We start from the raw sequence: 16,720 nt of genomic DNA on the forward strand, positions 1-16,720 counted from the left end.
GCCAGTCTCGGCGGCCCCGCCCCGCGGCTCTGCCTCGGCCAACCAGCGAGCGCCCGGCAGTCCTGCTTGTAGAGAGGCCGGCGCAAGATGGCTGCTGCGTGTCGGAGCGTGAAGGTAACCGGGTCTTCGTCCCTGCTTCTTGCCCCGCTGCACCTGCTGGGACGGCGCGGCCGTAGAACTAGGGGGCAGAGGTCGGTGCTGGCAGAAAGGGTTACTCTTATCGAGGCCTGCTGTTGCGGCGGTTGGCCTCGGGAGGTGAAGGTCAACTCTCTGGGGCACGTGCATGCGGGGTGTCTGGATGGGCTTCTGGGGTATGAGACACCCAGAGGTCCCATCGTTAAAGTGAGGAGGCACATCTGGGTCAAACCGCAGGGGTGACCAGGAGCCTCCCTCGCAGAAGCCTGGAAAATGGGCAGATGCAAGGGTGGGGGTGGTCTGTACAGTATAGTTGTTGACCGTGCCCCTCTTCACAGGGTCTGGTCGCCGTAATAACCGGTGGAGCCTCGGGCCTCGGCTTGGCCACGGCGGAGCGACTGGTGGGGCTGGGGGCCACTGCTGTACTTCTCGACCTGCCCAACTCGGATGGGGAGACCCAGGCCAAGAAGTTAGGGAAGAACTGCGCCTTTGCCCCAGCGGACGTAAGTGGGATTACCTCACCTCTCCCATGGGGTCCCTTTTCATAAGGGTACCGTCTATGTGGGCAGTGGACCCATCTCCTTTTCCCTTTTGGCCTGAGCCATTTTCAAAACGCCTGCGGTAAGGAATTTCTAAAGCTGGGTTTCACAACGGAGGGGTTGGGAATTGGCCATATCAGAATCTCTTCAAGGAAGTATGTATAGTTTGAAAATGCATATTGTGCCCTGTAATTTTATATTTACAAAGTCAAAAAACTTTTCGTGAAACAAACTACAGGAAGTAAAGCTTGACGAAATTATCTTAGCAGGTACGGGTACAAAAAAGCTAGTTTATCTTCATATCAATAATTCTCAAAACTTCTCTGATCCACAGCAGTTGAGAATCTCCAGGGGTATGTGAATTTATCAGAAGAGGGTATGGATTTCAAAAATGTTTTGAAACACTGCTCTGTATTACCTAATATTTTCACCTTTGTCCCACTCTTGAGTTTTCTTTCTCCTGGCCTCTCCCTTGCTTACACAATTCTCTTGTCACTCAAAGAGTGAACCTGCCTTGCCCTCCCCTCCTCAAGATTTAGTGGTATGTGTGTGATGGGAGATGAATACCTTCTCCACTTCTCCCTTTGAAGGTGACCTCAGAGAAGGACGTGCAAGCAGCCCTGGCTCTAGCAAAAGAAAAGTTTGGCCGTGTGGATGTGGCAGTCAACTGTGCAGGCATTGCAGTGGCCAGCAAGACATACAACTTAAAGAAGAGCCAGGCCCATACCTTGGAGGACTTTCAGCGAGTTCTCAATGTAAGGCCTTAGAGGTTCTCCAGGGGTAGTAGTAAGAAGTATTTGGCTGTGGGTGTCCCCAAAGCTTTTAGGGGACAAAAGACTGCTTCTGCTTTAGGTTCTACACCATGTTTCTACTGGTCCTCCAGGTGAATCTCATAGGCACCTTCAATGTGATCCGCCTGGTAGCTGGTGAGATGGGCCAGAATGAACCAGACCAGGGAGGCCAACGTGGGGTCATCATCAACACAGCCAGTGTAGCTGCCTTTGAGGGCCAGGTGTGTGAGTAGGGGCAAGGCTTGTGCCTTGGTGACTTGTTGGGGCCCCTTCCCCCTGTGACCTCCACTCCTTCTCCAGGTTGGACAAGCTGCATACTCTGCTTCCAAGGGGGGCATAGTGGGCATGACACTGCCCATTGCTCGGGATCTGGCTCCCATGGGCATCCGGGTGATGACCATTGCTCCAGGTAGACATATCCCCTCCCTGCCACACCTGGGATTGGATGGGATCTGTGGGCAATTGAGAGGGGAAGGTATTTACCATCTAAACAGCAGCAGCCTTCTATCTCTGGGCATAGGGAAGCACCACAAGTAGGGTTAAGGTGAGGAGGGACCAGGTAAATATGAAAGCGAGGGTGGGTCTCTGACTCTGGTTGTCTTGTCTAGGCCTATTTGGCACTCCGCTGTTGACCACCCTCCCAGATAAAGTGCGCAACTTCCTGGCCAGCCAGGTGCCCTTCCCCAGCCGACTGGGTGACTCTGCTGAGTATGCTCATCTGGTACAGGCCATCATCGAGAACCCATTCCTCAATGGAGAGGTCATCCGGCTGGATGGGGCCATCCGCATGCAGCCTTGAAGGGGGAAGGCAGAGAAAACACAGGCTCCTCTGTCCCTCCTCTTCCTGGAGTACTCTACTCCAGCTTGGGAGGAAGCCCAGTAGCCATTTTGTAACCTCTGCCCACCAGTCACCCTTCGTGCCTAATAAAGTCTCTTTCTCACAGGGGAGCGAGCAGCACTGTGTGCTGGGGGAACTGGCATGGGGAAGAAAGGTGAATGGGTGAAGACTCTGACAGGGTTGCATGCTCAGAGCCCAGGGGTGGGGCGGGAAAGGCAGTACCTCACACCTTTTGTGTCCTATTACAACACGTGGCCTTGATTTTAGTGAATAACTTTATTACCTAGGGTCAAAGGTGGGGGTGCTGGCTCAGCTCTCCCACTGGGAAATGGATCATCTTCCTCTCTTGACTCAGCCTCTGTGAGCTTGATTGATGGAGGAGGGAGAGATGACCATCCAGAGCTCAGCGGCTGCTGGTGTTGAATTGCAAGTGATATTGGGCTGTAGGTTGATTGGTGTAGATTATTGAATTCAGATAGAAATCCAGAGGCCTCAGGTGATGAGCCTTCCCTCTCTCCCTGGCCCTTGCCATCCGTCTCCACCCTCCCTTGGCATTCATCCCTGCTGCCACCCCCTAGAACTCACTGGTCTTTTTGCTCCTTAGCCAGCTGCTGGTTGAAGGAGCCTAGTACCCTCCGAAATTCAGCACACAGCTCCCTCTCCTGCTCTTCTAGCTCCATTGCTGCCTGGGCCAAGCACATGGGCTGGCTTTCCCATTTGGTATCCAGTGCTTGTTCGGTCTGGCGCTGTGCCTCCTTTTCATGGTGTTGCACCTCCTGTACTTTCCTGATGGCAGCTCTCTGCTCTAGAATCACGCCCTTCCAGCAATAGGGCAGGACCCTGTGGGGAGCCATAGGGTTTTGGGCGACCTGGGGGTTCTCAGTCAGTACTTCACTTGTGATCTGGTTTTGGTTCTCCATGAGGTTGTCCTCCTGTTGGTGCTGATGCTCACGGCGCTGCTGCTTAGCCATCTTAGCTACCTGGTGGGGCCCCCGAATGTGAGCATTTGGATGCCCAACCTCAGGGAACTCTCAGTCACAGGGGAGGGGGAGACATGGCCCTACTCTCCTCCATCTCAGGGAGAGAAGGAACAGATACTGCATGGCCTTTGAGTGACTTAAGGTGGGGGAAGGGGTGAAATGGGCAGGGAACTCCCCTGCCCTCTGGAAGCCCTTAGACTAAGAGGCTGGGGAAGGGAGGGCAGTGTTCTGTTCTCAGGTCATCCTGAGTCTGGAGGTGGGGAAGGGGACCGTCTGCCCTAAGAGGGCCCTTGGGTGAAGGAGGAAATCCTCAGGTAGATGAGAGGGCTGGTGTTGATTCAAGAAGGGTTGTGAGGGGAAAGATGTGGCTGAGGTTCCCCAGGACTTTGTTCAGGGGACTGGGGAGAGCCGGGTGCACTGGATGGCTCTGGCCATACGTACCTGGGCCTTGTTGGCGTTGGCCATGGCAGACATTATGGCCTTGTGGCAGCAGTCCTCCAGCTTGGCCAGCTGGGTGGCCTGCAAGTCCATGGCTAGGCGCAGCTGTTCACTGAGCATATCTACACAGAGAAATATGGTCAGGGCACTGTACTGGCTTGCTGCATTTCTGGTTCACTCATTCAGCCATTTGTTCAGCAAGCTTTGTGGATGTATGTGTATGTATGTTTCGGAAGGGGGTAATGTCCTCGTTGGAGGGATGTGTGGAAGGAGGTACTCTTTGGGGCCAGGGATAACCAAAGTGACAGCAACAAGAATTTCTCAGGTCCCTCACTGAAAGATGCCTCCAATGGACCGGAGTCTCAGTGCAGCTCTGTTGCTTCTGGGCTGTGTGACCTTGGGGAAATCATTTCATCTCTGAGCCTCAGTCTAAGGGCCATGTGTTGGGTTCTGAGGATACCAATGAATTAGATCCTGTCCTCAGAGAGTTCCTTGTCTAATGGAGGAGATGGATCAAATGTAGATCATCGTACCACAATGTGGTAAGGGCAATGACAGAGATGTATGTAGGGCATTAAGAGAGCTTTGGGTGAGAGGAAGGCTTCCAGGAGGAGGTGATCCTTGAAATACATGTTGCATATAGTCAGAAAGGGCAAAGGGCATTCCAGGCTGCAAGCACAGCATGAGCAAATGTATTGAAACTTTGCTTCAATCCAGCCACACCAGTCTCCTTGCTGTTTCTAGAACATGCCAGACGTTCCTGCCTCAGGGATTTGCAATAAACGTTGCTCTTGTCTCATGCTCTTTTGCCTCCCTCAGGTCTTTGCTCAAATGTTACCGCCTCAGTGAGGCCTTCTGTCTCTCCTACCTAAAATTGCCACCTGCCTGCCCCCAACATTTATCCTCCTTCTCTGATTTATTTTTCTCCCTAGCATTTGTCACCATCCAGTATACCCTACATTTTACTTAATTATTTTTGTCTATTGCCTGTCTCTCTCCTCACTAGAAGGTAACCCTTGTGAAAGCAGGGATTTTTGTCTGTTTTATCCACTACCATGCCCTAGCACCTGCATCAGAGCCTGGCACATAGTGGGTGCTCAGTAAATATTTATCAAATGAATGAAGGGAGTCAAGAAACAGCATGGTCTGTATCTTAAATTACAAATAGTCTGCTCTTCCTAGAGCATAAAATGCAAGTGACTAGGGAGCTCTACAGGGGCCAGACTAAGGACTAAAAACTTGACCCTGAAGGTGGTGGGGAACATGGAAGGATTTTAAGTAAGGGGGGTGACACAGATCTGCATTTTAGAAAGCTCCTTTTGGTGGCCAGTATAGAGGACAGTCAGGCTGGTGGGAGACAGTTGATGTAGGGAAGCCATCTTGGAGGCTAAGGCAGTAGGCCAGTTGGGAGGGCTCAAACCAGGCCAGTGATGGAAAGGATGGAGGGGAAATATATGGAGGTTACATCAGCAGTACTTGATGGATTGGATGAGGGAGTAAGGGAGAAGAAAGACTTGGATGCTTTCCAGGGTCCTGGCTGGGATGACTCCATGCATCGTGTGGCCACCACTGGAACTAGAGGATACAGAATTTAGAGCAGGTTAGGGAGCACTGATGAACTGTTTAGGAAGCTGAGTTGGAGGTGGTCCGCAGGCACCTGGATATCTGATTCTGCAGGTAAAGAGTCCTCAGCACAGAGGTGGCGACATTTTAGCTGAAACCAGAATGAGGACCGAGGGTGCCTGAGGCAAGTATGCAGGGTAAGGAGTGCGCCAGGGACAGAGTCTCAAGAAGGAAGAAGTAGAAGGAAGAGGAATCCATAAAGGGCAGACAGAGGAGGAATGATCGGAGAGCTACAAGCAGAATGTGCTGTCACAGAAGCCAAGGAAGAGAGAGGTTCAAGAAGGAAGATGTGATCATAGTCAAGTGTAGCAAGAAAGTCCCAGTCAAGGAGAAAAGACTGAACAGAGCCTCTTGTACCTGATAACACAAAGGGCATTGATTTTAGTAAGAGCAGTGTCAGTGAAGTTGTGTGGGGAGAAATGAAATCTCAGGGGTTGAGGTGTGACTGGAAAGTTCAGAAGGAAAGAGCAAGTGGAAGCAGATTTTTCAGAAAGTATGGTTGTAAAGGAAAACAGCTAGCTCACAGCATCTAGAGGAATCACAGAGTGGAGGGAGACTTTTGTTTTTTTCCTAAGAAGGGTTAGACACAAGCATGCTTACAGCCTTCACAGAAGGGGCCAGTGGAAGGGCAAGTGTTGAGAACCCAGCGGGGAGTACCTAAGGGAGCACAGCCTGTGTGGGAGGCAGGGGGAATGGGGTCCAGAGCATAGGTTGAGGGGTTGGCTCTGGAGAGGCACAGGGACACAGATTTCAGAGACTGGAGGGCGGGGGAAGGGAGGATAGGGGTGCCTTGTTTCATTTCACTCTTCGTAGCAACCCAGAGAGGAAAGATAAGCCCCATTTTTCAGATGAGGTCCAGAGGTGAAGTAAAATGCCCAAGGTTACACAGCCAGCAAGTAGTAAGTTGGGATTTGAATCCGGATCTCTCGAGGAATCAGCCCATGTTCCTTCCATGACATTACACAGACTCTCTCCCAGCATTCTGCTGTCCCTGTTGCCTTGCTCTACCTTCTCGTAAACCTGCCTGCTGCCATTGGGCAGCTGGCCCCTGGTTCCACTGCAACTGTTCTGACAAAAATCACCAAATACTCCTAATTTCCAAATCTCATTTACCAAATCTCATTTTCAAGTCTCATTCTTCTCCTATCTGAACTTCTCTGGGGCATTTGACGTTATTGATGACTCCCTCTCTGAAACTTCTCCCTTGGCCTCTGAGTTCCCAGTTTCTCATGGTGACTGACAGCAAGTGTGGCATAGCAGTCAAGAGTGCAGGCTCTGGAGCCAGCCTGCCTGAGTTCACTTCCCGCACTTCCCGCCTCCATCACCCACTAGCTGTATGATTTTGGGCAAGTTATTTAACATCTCTGTTCTTCAGTTTCCTCCACCGAAGATAGGGATACTACTAGTACTTGCCTCATAGGGTTGTCGTGAGGATAAATTGAGTTAATACATGGTAGAAAGCTTGACACAGTGTCTGGTACACAGTAAGTGCTCAGCAAAGGTTAGTTCTTCCTTTTGCTACCTGCTCTGCCTAGAATGACCTTTTCTCATTCCCACTCTCTACCTTGCCGAAATTGTACCCAACTTTCCCAAACTGCTTCCTGACAGCGGGCCTGTGCAAACCCCCTACCCTGCCTCCTTTCCTTTGTGAGAACTGACCACTCCCATATTGATGTTTCCTCCGTGTCCTATATATACTTCTATCACAGTATCGCTCATAGTACCTAACGCAGCGTTAAAGTATAGATATGTGCTGGTAAATGACTTGTGCATGTATCTTTTCCTCTTACTCTACACTGATTTTCTGGAAGGCATGGTTCTGTGGGTTCCTGGAGGGTAGGGTGCCTTTCTTGTTTACTTTGGTCAATTGTTCATTCAACAATGATTTATTGAGCTCCTGACACTGTGGCAGACAATGTACTAGGCAACTGGGATATAGGGGTGGAAATGAGATATGTGGTTCATCTTTAGTGAGCTGACATTTTGGAGAGAAGACAGACATTCCACAAATACTTTCAGATACTTAGTTACCTCTGTGATAAGCGGTATAACAGAACAGGGTGCTATAACAGGGGTGGTTTTAAAGGTGAGCAGTGTGAGTAGATAAGAGATGGTCCTTGCCTGTGAAAGGCTTACTCTAATGGAAAAGGGGGACATAGCCACAGATGTCATAGTAATATTGATAATAGCTACTGGTTATTGAGCACTGACGCTTGTGCTTTACTTACAGTATCTCATTTCATTCTCATACGAGCTCTTTGTGGTATGGATTCATTTCCTCATTTTAAAGATAAGGAAACTGAAGCACAGAGAGGAAAATTCATTTGCCCAAACCAGCTAGTAAGCAGCAGAGCCATTAGGTTTGTCTTCACTGTGCTGCCTCCAGGTAATGGAGTGCCAGGCTGATTGGGGATCAGTGGCTATACTGTCAGTTGATGAAGGAAGTCAGGGAGGTTGGGGCCTGCTCAGTCTAACCTTTCAGCATCAGCCCCTATGGGTAACTGGACCTCCCCACACAGTTCTGGTCTTCTGGGCGCTGTATCCAGCTCAGGATGACTCCCCACTAGGCCTCAGGTCACAGCCTGGAGGGCCCCGCTGCTTACCTGCACAGTTCTCCTCAACTCTGGCTTGCTGTTGCTCTTGCAGCGGCTTCTCCAGGCTGTGCATGAACTCTTCCTGCTGCATTCTCAGGCATATGGCCCTGTCCAAATCTTCCCCAGAGAAGCACTGCAGGCTGGTTCGGCCCCAGTGGGGATCGTTGTCACCAAGATGAGCTGGAAACTCCCTCCAGAGTCGGTCTGAATCCCAAAAGTCAAGTTCATGCCTTTTCTTGAGCTGCTGCTTCTGCTTCCGAAACTTGCATTTTCTTGGCCAGCCGACCTGTCCGTTCTGCCTGTTCCTTCTGTAGTATCTGAGCCACCACATCATATTGCACCTGGTTGGTACCTGGGGGTGGTGGGTAGGGGCATGGAGAAGGCCCCACGGGAGGGACAGAGCCCACTCAGCACAGCCACTGTTCCCAAAGGTCAATCTGGTTTGTCTTACCACACCCCAGGCCTCAGGCCCCACTCCGAAGCAGAACTGCCCTGCCTTATCCCACTCGGCCCTTGCTTTTCTTCTTTGGCTGGTCCCTGGCCTTGGGCTTTTACCATAAGCTGCCACCTTGCTCTGCTTTTTTGCCTTCCTAAGCTTTTTCTCTTCCACCTGGCTGTTCAGGGCTTCAGCATCCACCTGATCCCAAAGAAATGAGTTAAATCAAGGTACGGGCCCAGCAGTGGGCCTCGAATGCTCTAACATAGACTGCTCAGAATTTACGTGCTTCAAAATCCTCCTGTAGGATCTCCAGTACCTACTGGATAATGTTCTACCATCTCAGCATGATTTGTAAGTCCCTCAGTGGTCTAGCCTCTTCCTCTGTCTCCAGCCTCATCTCACCCTCTTCCCCTCTCCCACCCTCAGAAGCTCTGCTTACAGTTCCCTGCACATCTTAGGCTGTTTCATACTGATAGCCTTTGCTCCAGCATCTCCCTCCACTTGGAACACTCTTTCCTCCCCTCTTTACCCAAACTCTTATTCATCCCTTAAGACCAGCTCAGACTTCACTTTCCTGACCCCTCCAGCAGGTGCTACTCCTATAGAATCTAGGGCCCACTGCCCACACTATAATGAAGTTTGCCTCTATTGATTATCTCCTACACCAGACTGTGAGCCTGCTAATGCCAGAGACTGGGCCTTAGTCAGCTTTGTATCCCTACTGCCCAACCCAGTGCTTGGCACAGAGCAGGCCCTGAGGAAACGCTTACCAACTAGATCTCGGTCACACCACTCATCCACCCAGCCAGCAATCTATTTTTTCTTAAACTGTCAATATTTTCTCTTTATTTTGATTATAATTCATTTAAAACATTTCAAAATAGTGCAAAAGGGAATACAGTTTAGTGAAGAGTAAGTGTCCCTCCCATCTCTGTCCCTCAGGCTGGTTAACAGTTTCTTTCTTTTAAATATATTTATTTATTTTATTATTTATTTGGCTGCACTGGGTCTTAGTTGCAGCACGCAGGATCTTCGTTGCAGTATATGGGATCTTTTAGTTGTGGCATGCGGGATCTATTTCCTTGACCAGGGATCGAACCCCGGCCCCCTGCATTGGGAGCACAGAGTCTTAGCCACTGGACCACCAGGGAACAGTTAACAGTTTCTTATGTAGCCTTCCAGAAGGAGTTTAGGCATATGCATGCAATACCAAATATTCTTTTTTCTTTTTTAATATATTTATTTATTTATTTATGGCTGACAAAATATTGGCTATTGGGTCTTCGTTGCTGGGCGTGAGCTTTCTCTAGTTATGGCGAGTGGGGGCTACTCTTCATTGCATCTTGTTGTGGAGCATGGGCTCTAGAGCACAGGCTCAGTAGCTGTGGCACATGGGCTTAGTTGCTCCGCGGCATGTGGGATCTTCCCGGATCAGGGCTCAAACCCATGTCCCCTCCATTGGCAGGCAGATTCTTAACCACTGCGCCACCAGGGAAGCCCCCAAATATTCTTTATAGACTTCTTTCGGCTCCATTTGCCTGTCTCTTGAGAACCAGGCCACTTGGCCCCGAGCTGACTGGAGAAGTCAGCTGTCACTGGCTCCTCTAACCCCAGTCTCTTCCCCTGCACCCCCAGTCCCCTTTCCCAGGCTCTTCCCACACGTGGGGGGTGAGTGCGTTTTCACCCTCCTCCTTCCTTTCTAGCCCTACAGTCTGCTTGAATCAGGGAGGGGCTGTGATGGGCACTGCTATGTTCCTCTCCAGGTGTAAGAGTGAGGTGGCCCCTGGTCCAGAGAAAGTCCTTGCTGCCCACTCACCCGCATTTCTCTGGTCCACACATTGAAGAATTGGCTCTGTTGCTCCTTTTCTTGATTTCTTCTAGCCTCTATGGCTGCCACCTCCTTGGGATGTGGTGGTGGGTCTACCTTATACATCTGGAGCAAGAGTGAGGTGAATGGCCAATCAGTGCTAACCATCCTCCTTGACTACACCCCCACCCCCATTCCATTCTCCCCACAGTATCTTACCAGTTATTGATTCCTACTGATTTTACTTCCTGACATATTTCATATCTGTGTTCTCCATCTCTGCTGTCACCACCCTAATTCAGGCCTCACAAACTGGTGCCAGACAGTATTCCCAGGAGCCTTACTGGCCTCCCTTGCTCTAGTGTTATGCTCTCTACCTCTTTCTCTGCCTTGGCTACCAAAGTGATTTTTCTGAAAGCAAATCTGACCATGGCACGCCTCAGCTTAAAACCCTTAAAGGCAGCTTTAAAGCAAATGGTTCCCCAGTGTTTACAAGATAAAGTCCAACCCCCTTTGCCAGATTTATGAGTCTTCATGATCTGACCCCTGCGCACCTTTCCAAGTGTCAAACTCATTTACAACATCCCTTTTACATTATGTTCTACTTAGTTTTCCCCGTTTCAGTAAATGCCACCACCACTCCCCCTTTATTTTTATTACTTATTCTCCAGTCAAATGAAAGGCTAGAGGGCTTAAATTTGCCTGTGTTCCTTCATGTTTTGGGAGGCCCAGTTCTGGCACGTGAGCCAGCCAAAGCCACAGCCCAAACCACTTCTGCTAACTTAAATCTGATCATGTCTTGCACCTGCTTAAAATCCTCCACTGGCTTCCTACTGCACTTACAATCAGATCCAAACTCCTTACTGTGGGCTTTCAAGATCTGGTTCCTGCACACCTCTCCAGTTCATCTCATGCCTCCCTATCCCTTGCTTACGGTGCTCCAGGCACACTGGCTTCCTATCAAGTCCTCCAACACTACAACTGTTCCCACCTCAGGGCCTTTGTACACCATGTTCCTTTGTTTGGAACACCATTCTTCAACTCCTTGTATAACTAGTTCCAGTCTCTCTCTCTCTCTCTCTTTTAACCATTTTGTAACTAAAATATTTGATGTATACAGGAGAATATATATATAAGCCATATGTAAGTTAGGAAGCATGATAAAAGAGACCCATGAACCAACTCCCCAACTTAAGAAATAGTGAATGATCAATACTATTGAAGGGTCTTATGTCTCTCCTCCCTCATCCTTACCCTAAGAGATAACCACTATCCAAAATGTTACCATTCCCTTACTAATATGCATCAATGTACTGTGTGTGCGTAACTCCCTGAACAATATTTTAAAACATTTTCTTGTCTCAGAATTTTATGGAATATCACACAGTATGCATTCTTCTGCATCTTGCTTTTTTCACCCATGTTCATTCTATCATTTAACAAATATTTATGGAGTACCTACTGTCAGATGATCCTTTAAGCATTTGGGAGACATCAAGGAGCAAAAGTGACAAAAATCTGAGTCCTTGTGAAAGTTACTTTCTAGTGGGGAGTACATTAAATAGTTTGTAAGAAGATAATAAGTGCTTCAGGAAAAAATATAGAGCAGGATAAAGGGAATTGGAAGTGCCAAGGAAGTGGGGGGCGTGTTGCAATTTTAAATATGGACATCAGGGGAGGCATAACTGAGAAGGTAATATTTGAGCAAATACTTGAAGAAGGTGAGAGAGTCTCCTATGCAGATAACTAGGAGAGCACTGCAGGCCGAGGGAACAAGTGCAAAGGCCTTAAGGTGGACAGAAGAGGCACACGTTCAAGGGGACAGCAGGGAGGCAAGGAGGAGTGGGAAATGACATTAGAGAGATTGGGTGGGGGGGTGCAGAGCATGTAGGACTTTATAGACCATTGTAAAGGCTGCGGCTTCTACTCTGAGAGAAATGGGCAGCCATTGGAGGATTTTGAGCAGTGGGAGTGATGTGTCCTGTCTTTGATTTTTAAAGGATCTTTCTGGCTGCTCTGTTAAGAAGAGACTGGAGGGGAGGGGAGGCAAGACTAGAGGCAGGGAGACCAGACAGGAGGCTATTACAGTCGTTCAGGCAAGAGATGATGATGACTCACACCAGGTTGTTAGCAGTGGATGTAGCAAGAAGTGGTCAGATTCTGGATATATTTTGAAGGCAGAGCCAACAGAACTTCCTGATGGGTTGGATGTGCTGTGAGAGAGCAGTGTTAAGAATGACTTGAAGGATTTTGGCTGGGGCAGTCAGAGGAGTTGCTATCAACTGAATAGTCTGTGTGGGGAGAACAGAATGGGATGAGGATCTGGAGATCAGTTTCGAAGTGTTGAGTTTGAGAGGTCGATTAGATACCCACTGATAGCATACATATAGTATGGTAAATTTTGTTATTGTTCAAAAAGATTTGCTGTTGGGAATTCCCTGGTGGTCCAGTGGTTAGGACTCTGTGCTTCCACTGCACGGGACACAGGTTAGATCCCTTGTTCCCTCGTTGGGAATTAAGATCCCAGAAGCCCCATGTGGCCAAAAAAAAAAAAAAAAATTGCTGTTCCTCCTTACAGAAGGATTCTATATCCTTATCTTATTGTCCTCAAGGTTAGCCACATGATCTGCTTTGCCCTCTGCAATGTGAGAATTGACATGTGCCATTCCCAAGCAGAACTAAGAGCCATTACATTATAGCCACTTTCTCTCTTCACTCTCTGCTGTGGGACCGGCAATGTCCCAGGTGAGCGCTGCCCCTTCAGCCTCAGTCCTGGAGTGATGACAGAGCAGAGATGTAGCCAACCCACAGTGGACAAGAAGCAGGAGTGAGAAATCTTTGTTTTTATGAACTGCTGAGACTTAAAAAAACATTTTTTAAGAGTTTATCTGAGCAAAAAACAAACCGGGCAGTGCCAAACCAGAAGTGGTTAAGAAGAGTTCAGGGAAAGATCTTTAAAGAGAAGAGATGGAAAGCAAGGAAATTATTTGATTGGCTATAGCTGAAGCGCTTGCTTTATTTGAGAAAGCCTAGGTGGCTGTTTGGATTGGTTGTCCTTAGGTTTTTTTTTTTTAAACAGTTTTTAAAAAATAATTTTATTATTCTGCTTCTGTATAGCAAGACCTTACCTAACTGGAATTTAGTTAACCAGCAACCTCACCCACCCATAACATAGCTTGAAACTAAAAATAAACAAAAATAGATCACTTAAGGCTTTCTCAGGGCCTGTGTCAGAAACAATTTGTTCTTATGTAGCACATATTTTTACTAAGCTTTATATAGCCTATGATTGTCTTTTTTTAATTGTCATCACAGTTAACATTTACTGAGTATTTACTGTAAACATGCAATTATAAGCATGTTGTATTAGTAACTCATTTATTAGGTTGCACCATATAAAAATGCTGATATTTGACTATTTTTGACCTACTAGTATTCTTCTTAATATTTCTATGAAGTAGATATTATTTTTTTTCACAACTCACACACACACACGTTTAAACAGTTTTTTAAAGGTTACTTTCCATTTACAGTTATCACAAAATATTGGCTATATTCCCCATGTTGTACAATACATCCTTGTGCCTATCTTACACCCAGTAGTTTGTACCTCCCACTCTCTCACCCCTATATTGCCCCTACCCCTCACTGGTAACCACTAGTTTGTTCTCAATGTCTGTAAGTCTGCTTCTTTTATGTCATATTTACTAGTTTGTTGTATTTATTAGCTTCCACATATAGCTGCTGAGATTTTGAGGTTGTTTGTCACCTCAGCATAATTTAGCCCATCCTGACTGATATAAGGAATTTAAAGCTATGAGGCAGTGAGAGATCTCTAAGGGACTGTAGATAGTTAAGAATGCCTCAGGGGAGACAGGGAGAGGAGGAGCCAGCACTGGAGGCTAAGGAGTGGCCAGTGAGGTGGGAGAAAAAATGGGAATGCCTGAGAAGCCAAGTGAAGAAAGTGCTTTTGGGAGGAGAGAGTGGGCAACCGATGATGGGTTAAGTAAGATGAAGACTGAGAACTGACTAATTTGAAGGGGAGCGTTGCTGATGACCTTGATTAGAACATTTTTGGTGGGGCCTGACTGAACTGGGTTCAAGAGAGACTAGGACTCTAGTCAAACAACCCAGCAGCACAAACAACCCAGTTTATTTATTTTTTAATTGCAAGAGGAAAAGAGAAAGAACTTGTAGATTAAAAGAGACATATATACAGGTGGAAAAGTTTCCCTAGCATATACCTAGGAGCGGAAGTGCTGGATCATAGGGCATAAGCCTATTTAAACTTTACGAGATAATGTTGTTTTCCAAGGAGATTGTACCAATTTATACTTTCACTATAGTGTATAAAAACTCTAGCCACTCCACATCCTCAGCAACACTGGATATTACAGACTTTTTAATTTTTGCCAACTTGTGGGTATAAAATTATAATTATCAGTTTTAATTGGAATTTTCCTTATTGCTAATGAGGTTGCAACATCTTTTCATGTGTGTTTTGTCCATTTTTCTTTCTCTTCTGTGAAGTGCCCATTCGTATCTTTTGCTCATTAAAAAAAATCAGTTTGTCCTTCTCCTATTAATTTTAGGAGTTCCTTTTGTATTCTACACACTAATCATTTCTTAGTTTACCTGTGGCAAATATCTCCAATTTGTGGCTTGTCTTTTCACTTTATTATTATTTTATAATAATTTTATGGTAACAGTTGATACACACAAAAGAATATGGTTAACACATGTAAGTTATGAAGTATAACAACAAAATGAACACCTGTGAACCCTCCACAGAACCCAGAAAATAGAACAGTATCAATACTTTAGAAGCTTTCTGTGTGCACTTACCATCTTTTCACTTTATGTTGTAATTTGGAGGAATTTGAATGTAGTCAAATTTACCAATCTTTTCCTTTAAGCTCAAAAGTTTTTATTATTTAAGAAATCCCCTGAGGTCATAAAGATATTCTCCTATATATTCTTCTAAAATTTCTAAAGTTTTGCTTTTCTCATTTAAGTTTTTAATCTATTTGGGAATTGCATTTTGTATATGGTGTGAGAAGTAGGGATCCAATTTGATTTTTTTCCCCCCAAGCTCCATTTCATCTTAAATGGAACAGTAGTTCCTGTCAATTATATGAGATTGCTGTCCTTTGGTCATTTTATCCCCTCAGCCTGATCATGACTGTTTCTCCCAACTAAACTTCATTTACTAGATTGCATCAACCAAGCTTTCTCACTTTCCTGGACTTGTCCTAAGACTTTAAGACTCTTCCCAGCCTCCAGACATCATTTAAAAAATAGTTACAGGAATGGCTGTGGCAGCCACCATACCCTTTTCATGTCTAAGTCTAAGCACCAATGCCAGCCTACTCATTCCATCTGTCACCACAATATAAGGTCACACTGAAGGGGAAGATTCCACAGACAGCCTCTTGGACTGCTAAGGCCATGGCTTAGTAAAAAGCAGGTATAAAGTGATGGGGGATGAGGGGATGGAGGAGAGGGACAGAAACATGGGAAACAGAGGGGAAGGGACAGAAAGGGCAGAGTCAGGGGCAGAGGCAGAAGAGAGGAAGGAGGGCAACAGGGCGGTTGATAGGGGTGGAGGGCAGAGAGAGAAGAGGAAGGGAGGAAGCAAGGGACGGCAGAGGGGGATGGAGAGGAGGGAATGAGATGGGGGTGAGGCATGGAGAGAGAGAGATGAAGTGGGGAGAAGGGAAGAAGGATAGAGGTGGAGAGCATTGGCTTAGGGACCCTGACTCCCAGGGGTTCACACAAAATATCTTTCTCAGCAAGGAGTCCCAATTTTGAAGCTCCAGGTTGGGTCTAGCATCAGGTCCAAGACTATAGCAGCTATAGCGGCAGTCTCTGAACTCTGCTTGGAGAAACAGGAGGGAGGCGGGGGATAGGGACAGTACCTCTGGCCATAGTTTTCCCCAGCCCGTATCCCAGTCGCTCCAGAGTATCCTCATCTCCATCCACGCCCCATCCCCCTTCACACCCCATCCCACCTATAACCCCACCCCACTCCACTTCCAACCCTACTCCACTCTCAGCAAGATCTGAACTCTAACACGGAATCCTCCCGCTGGCCCCTCCTTCTTGTACAGCCCTCCGCTCCCTGGGGTCCTTCCAATTCCCGACCCCGTTCTTGTTTGAGCCTTCCCGCCGGCCAGGCAAAAGCCGCAGCCGAGCTCCCACCTTCCTCTTGCCCTGGAGGGCATAATCCTGCTGTGACTCCTGGCTTGTCTCCGCAAGGATCTGCTCCTTCAGGTTTCCCTCATCCCAACAGCTGCAGATTCCTCCCGGCCCCGCCTGCCTCCTCCAAGACTATGTTGGGTGTAGCGGCGGTTTGCGTTGCCGTGCGACGAGAAAGTGGGGAGGAGCCCAAACGCCTGTCGTAACCTCGCGCCCTGGCAACGGATCTAGAAAACCTCCACGTCAGCCCGAAGGCCCCGCCCGCGCCGGAAGCCGAAAATCCCGTTAGGCCTGGACTTATTATCGCGAGGTTTGCCGTCCGCCCGGCCTGCACTGCG

At 47.7% G+C, this 16,720-nt stretch overlaps 2 protein-coding genes across 2 annotated transcripts; one reads left to right on the top strand and one right to left on the bottom strand.

Moving 5' to 3' along the window:
- Window positions 1-2,411, top strand: HSD17B10 (hydroxysteroid 17-beta dehydrogenase 10). The gene is made up of 6 exons (XM_004329026.4): window positions 1-114; window positions 474-638; window positions 1,265-1,429; window positions 1,558-1,686; window positions 1,766-1,874; window positions 2,074-2,411. Exons 1-6 carry the CDS (start codon window positions 88-90, stop codon window positions 2,262-2,264), a joined length of 786 nt encoding a protein of 261 aa, XP_004329074.1. The 5' UTR covers window positions 1-87; the 3' UTR covers window positions 2,265-2,411.
- Window positions 2,412-2,580: 169 nt separating this feature from the next.
- Window positions 2,581-14,524, bottom strand: RIBC1 (RIB43A domain with coiled-coils 1). Its single transcript, XM_019943527.3, is given in 7 exon segments — window positions 2,581-2,794; window positions 2,889-3,283; window positions 3,725-3,843; window positions 7,948-8,201; window positions 8,203-8,290; window positions 8,494-8,575; window positions 10,194-14,524. Coding segments are annotated over 7 exon segments (1,185 nt in total). The 5' UTR covers window positions 10,353-14,524; the 3' UTR covers window positions 2,581-2,706.
- Between the last annotated feature and the right edge of the window lie 2,196 nt (window positions 14,525-16,720).

The sequence above is a fragment of the Tursiops truncatus genome, chromosome X (assembly GCF_011762595.2).
Source record: "Tursiops truncatus isolate mTurTru1 chromosome X, mTurTru1.mat.Y, whole genome shotgun sequence".
Lineage (NCBI taxonomy): Eukaryota > Metazoa > Chordata > Mammalia > Artiodactyla > Delphinidae > Tursiops > Tursiops truncatus.

Coding starts and splice junctions, on each gene's coding strand:
- HSD17B10 (XM_004329026.4), top strand. CDS start 88: ATGGCTGCTGCGTGTCGGAGCGTGAAG. Junction 639..1,264: donor GCGCCTTTGCCCCAGCGGAC/GTAAGTGGGATT, acceptor CTCCCTTTGAAG/GTGACCTCAGAGAAGGACGT. Junction 1,430..1,557: donor ACTTTCAGCGAGTTCTCAAT/GTAAGGCCTTAG, acceptor CTGGTCCTCCAG/GTGAATCTCATAGGCACCTT.